Source organism: Frankliniella occidentalis, unplaced genomic scaffold (assembly GCF_000697945.3).
Source record: "Frankliniella occidentalis isolate FOCC.00 unplaced genomic scaffold, Focc_3.1 Scaffold64, whole genome shotgun sequence".
NCBI classification, from domain to species: Eukaryota; Metazoa; Arthropoda; class Insecta; order Thysanoptera; family Thripidae; genus Frankliniella; species Frankliniella occidentalis.
Window position 1 is genome coordinate 349,839 of NW_026267194.1, and position 4,941 is coordinate 354,779.

Sequence of the window (4,941 nt, forward strand, 5' to 3'; positions counted from 1 at the left end):
CGACTCTCGGCGGCCGAGTCGGCGCGGCTGCGCGGCGGTGGCGCACTCTAGCGAGTCGACGTGGCAGTAGTGAGATTCGTCTGCCATTCGGCCGCAAGAAACCTCAAAAACTCGCCTGTCTGTGTGCCGCAGCCGCTGTCAAAGAAGAAATATTCGAACTTCAGTCTTTTTCCTCTTCAATGGGGGATATTTCCTTGAGAAGATACTTCGGTGCCGACTAACTTTGGCCCCACTAAGCTTGAAACATCACAGCAAATATGTCTAGCCTTTATATACTCACTGTTTTCTGCTTGTTGTGGGGTGCAAACGGAGACGAGCACAACCATGTAGTAAGTGTTTGGTTAGGAAATTGTTTGGAATTAACTGACAATATGCGAAGAAACTAAGTTCACATATGCAATAAAAACGCGTAACCGGCTGAAACACTGAGCACAGTGTAGGTTTTCCAGTAGTCTTACAGTTAAGTTGGTTTTGTATTTGTGGCACAGCAGTGGCAAATTGTATGTCACTTAACTTTTTAACCATATTTTAATTTTTTGATACATACTCCTGTACTTTCATCAACAGGCTATATTGTTTATTTGTTTGATTCCTTTATTTACTTTTCTCCGTATATCACAACAATCTCTTTGTTTTTGTATAACTGAAGTCAACAGTGCCTTGCCCTACATAAATAAACAACAGACAATTTGTAAATATACCCTTCATTAATACTTCTTTACGTTATCCAAGTCTTTTCGTATTACATTAATATAATGTCTCCTTGTGGCTTCTTTAGATTTGTCGTGTTGTTGAAGACTTATCTTCTCATCCTTGTAGATCCCTAAGCAAATAAAGATGTGTTTACTAGGCTTTACAGAAGTTCGAGGGCTACTCCACAAGAAATGCTTTAATTCTAGGAAGTCACCTAATGCACATTCTCTTTCCACAGTATGAAGATAATGATGAAGTGGTTCTGTGGATGAACACTGTCGGCCCATACCACAACCGTCAAGAAACTTATGGCTACTTCACTTTACCATTTTGTACTGGGCGCAAGGATTCTATCAGTCATTACCATGAAACTATTGGTGAAGCATTACAAGGAGTGGAGCTGGAATTCAGTGGACTGAAGATGGAATTTAAAGGTACTTTTTACGTTGACAACTTTTAAAGAATGATCCATTGCTTTTGCGTCCCTACAATTTAGATTAAAAATTTTCAATTTGCAGCGGACATTTCTCGCACGACTTATTGTGAACTAGCATTAGATGGTGATAAGTACAGGCAGTTTGTGTATGCTGTTAAAAATCAGTACTGGTATCAAATGTACATTGATGACCTGCCTATTTGGGGTGAGTTCTCTAATAAGCTCACATTTTCACACTTACACTTTAATAGCATCTTAATTTTTTTTAATTGCTATTATAATTCCTTATTTTTAGGTATTGTTGGTGAAATGGAAGAAAAGGATGGTACCACAAATTATTACATATGGACTCACAAGAGATTTGACATTGGATACAACGGAAAGCAAATTGTTGATGTTAACTTGACCAAAGAGGTCAGGCACAAACTTTCTCCTGATGCTGTTATTCCTTTTACCTATGAGGTCAATTGGAAGCCATCTAATATTCATTATGAAGACAGATTTGACAAGTATTTGGATCCAAATTTCTTCCAACACAGGGTTTGTTTTCTAAAAAATGTTTATTTTTCTTATCTTAATTTACGAGTAAGGCTGTACTTATTGGCTTGTATTATATTTTGCAGATTCACTGGTTCAGCATTTTTAACAGTTTTATGATGGTAATCTTTTTAGTGGGTTTAGTTTCCATGATTCTCATGAGGACTTTGCGCAAGGATTACGCACGTTACAGCAAAGATGAGGAAATGGATGATATGGTAAACTATTAATTTGTATTCCTCTTTTTCATAACATACCACATAATCTTTAAATTTTTATCTGTTTGAGATCTGTATCTTTGTTTGTTACTGCACTTTTTTACTATTAGGAACGAGATTTAGGCGATGAGTATGGCTGGAAGCAGGTCCATGGTGATGTTTTCCGAGCACCTTCACACCCTCTTATATTCTCAGCTTTGATTGGTACAGGATACCAAGTAACAGTTGTGACGACATGCGTTATTGTGTTTGCTATATTAGGAGAGCTTTACACAGAGTAAGTACAGTCTAGAACATGCTAATGTAGCAGTTGTTAGACAAAATTGGTTACTGTGTCTAACTTCTGTATACAACTTTTTAGACGAGGCTCCATGTTGAGTACTGCAATTTTCGTGTATGCTGCCTCATCCCCTGTCAATGGCTACTTTGGAGGTTCACTATATGCGAGATTTGGTGGTCGAACTTGGATCAGACAAATGTTGGTGTCTGCATCTCTTCTTCCAGTACTTGTCTGTGGAACAGCGTTCTTCATTAATTTCATTGCGATTTACTACCATGCATCTCGTGCAATTCCATTTGGAACAATGGTATGAATGAATGATTATTTCATCCATTGAAACAATTGTTACATTTTGTTACTTTTAGTTATTTTTTGGTTGTTTGATTGCAGGTTGCAGTGACATGCATATGTCTGTTTGTAATACTTCCTTTAACTACAGTTGGCACAGTTTTAGGACGTAATTTAAATGGACAGCCTGACTTTCCCTGCAGAATAAATGCTGTCCCCCGTCCCATCCCTGAGAAAAAGTGGTTCATGGAACCCATGGTTATAGTGTCACTTGGTGGTATTTTACCCTTTGGGTCAATTTTCATTGAAATGTGAGTCTTGATTTTGACTGTAACTTAATGAGCTGCTCAATGCAACATCTTATGGCTGGTGTAAACTTTTGAAACAATAGTTTATAAGTAAATAAAATTATTTGTACATTTTTTCTTCTCAAGGTATTTCATCTTTACATCATTCTGGGCATACAAAATCTATTATGTTTATGGGTTCATGCTCCTGGTCTTCCTTATTTTAACTGTTGTAACTGTGTGTGTTACAATTGTCTGCACATATTTCCTCCTGAATGCTGAGGATTACCGATGGTAAGTTCTTAAGCGGTATTACTCAATGAAGTCTTCATTTAAGATCTACTGTGATGATATCATTTATTCAATTCTATCCAAATTTTCTGTTTATCAGGCAATGGACAAGTTTCATGGCTGCGGCTTCTACGTCTGGTTATGTTTACCTATATTCATTTTATTACTTCTTCTTTAAAACAAAGTAAGTTCATTTAAATGTTTTGAAAAAAAAGCTGTTTGTGGATTGAGGATATGTAGTTCCTTTGACTAACTATTTCATTTGTTCTGTTTCAGAATGTATGGTCTGTTTCAGACAGCCTTTTATTTTGGCTACATGGCATTGTTTAGTGCAATGCTGGGGATTTTGTGTGGTACAGTAGGCTACATTGGAACAAGTTTCTTTGTTCGCAAAATTTACTCAACTGTCAAAATTGATTGATTTATTAACTGCATTAGTCTATATAAGTATTGGGCTTGAACTTTCAGTAATTGGAGAACAGACTAATGAAATGATGGATATGTCCTGTTTTGAGAGGTGCTTTTAATATGTGATGTGATGGGTAATCAGAAGTATTTGCAATAAATTGTCAGGAAAAGGTGTAACCTTTCTATCTTGGTGTAAAAAAATATAATTTGAATTGTCAGATGCAAATGGCAGGTCAATTACAGATTTGTCATCAAAATCTGTATGAAGTCTCATTTATCAGTTGGTATATTTTTATCCTTTTAAGTCTCCTTGATTTAAATACAAGTCTATTGCAGCTAAGGTACTATTTGATGTATATTTTCTGCTAGAAGTGTTGTAAAATGATTCTTTTATATATCTATTGTAGATTTCAGATTTCATAACTTCTGATTCAAAAGAACACTGTAATTTTTGTACTCTATGGAAACACACATAAAGCAGAATTACTACTGATCAATTATCAAATATCATTAATTTTTAATGTGATTGACCAGTGTTAAGCTGCAGCATAATTTTGAAAACATGGCTTTGAGCTGACACCTGCCCCTCCCCTCCCCAATTTTTTAATTGCTTAATTTCACCGAGGGGTCTAGACTCTGTGTTTCTTGAGTCAATGCCACTGGACGCTTCAAAGTGACTTGATGTATTTGAATGGCATTTCTATTTTCCCTTATTCTTAGATTTGCCAGTGGGCCCTGTTTTGGGATGTTAACTTTGTTTTTGCTGCTGCTTAATAGCAAAACTTTGATTTCAGTTCCATTTGGAGCTTTCTAGTGTGGGAAAGTTTTGATGTTAATTTTATTTGTTGAGGAAAGACTTGATACGATATAATACTTCAAAGTTTTGTCGCATGCAGTAGGACATGCTACTGTTGTTCTGTGATTTTTCTCATGTGTACTTTGTGCTGCACCGTCAGAATCTGATTATTCAGTTTTGCACAAAATATGCAATTTATAATAAGGATAGTAGCCAAGTTTGGATTTTTTAGTGTTAATATTGTGTGCCACTGAACATTAGATATGCACTGGTAGATGTTTGTTATGCTGTACATTAATTGAGGACTTGTAATCTATGGACAAAGTTTCGTGAAGAGACTTCACAAGTCATTCTGCCTCTTTTGGAAAAGTTGTGTGCAAATTATTGTACTAAGACTTTGTTCTGTGCTTCACCTATCCCTTATCAAGTGGATACAGTTAAAAGGTGAAGAAAGAAGACGAGTTATATTTGTCTTCTAAGTAATTGATATGCATGTAAATTGAGAATGGTATTTATTGTATTTTTTACAACTGATGTTAGAAAACTGGAAATTCATGAGGTCATTTTTACATCTCTCCTAAAAAGATAAATTTGGACAAGTTGCTGGGTCTGTTTTAAAATAGTTGAGGACTTATATTTTATTTTTCCTCTATGAAAGTTAGACTCAAAATATTAGAACATCAAAATTAATTTTGTTTTTGTCTGCT

At 35.6% G+C, this 4,941-nt stretch overlaps 1 protein-coding gene across 1 annotated transcript in view; it reads left to right on the plus strand.

Moving 5' to 3' along the window:
- Positions 1–96: 96 nt before the first annotated feature.
- The window catches only part of LOC113213153 (transmembrane 9 superfamily member 3), a gene marked incomplete in the record, with an annotated part of 15,163 nt that continues 10,318 nt past the window's right edge, over positions 97–4,941 (plus strand). Inside the window, 11 exon segments of the mRNA XM_026432123.2 lie at positions 97–329; positions 932–1,127; positions 1,212–1,334; positions 1,425–1,669; positions 1,753–1,884; positions 1,995–2,161; positions 2,246–2,471; positions 2,555–2,763; positions 2,887–3,033; positions 3,131–3,214; positions 3,307–4,941. Coding sequence (XP_026287908.1) covers positions 258–329; positions 932–1,127; positions 1,212–1,334; positions 1,425–1,669; positions 1,753–1,884; positions 1,995–2,161; positions 2,246–2,471; positions 2,555–2,763; positions 2,887–3,033; positions 3,131–3,214; positions 3,307–3,451 — 1,746 coding nt within the window.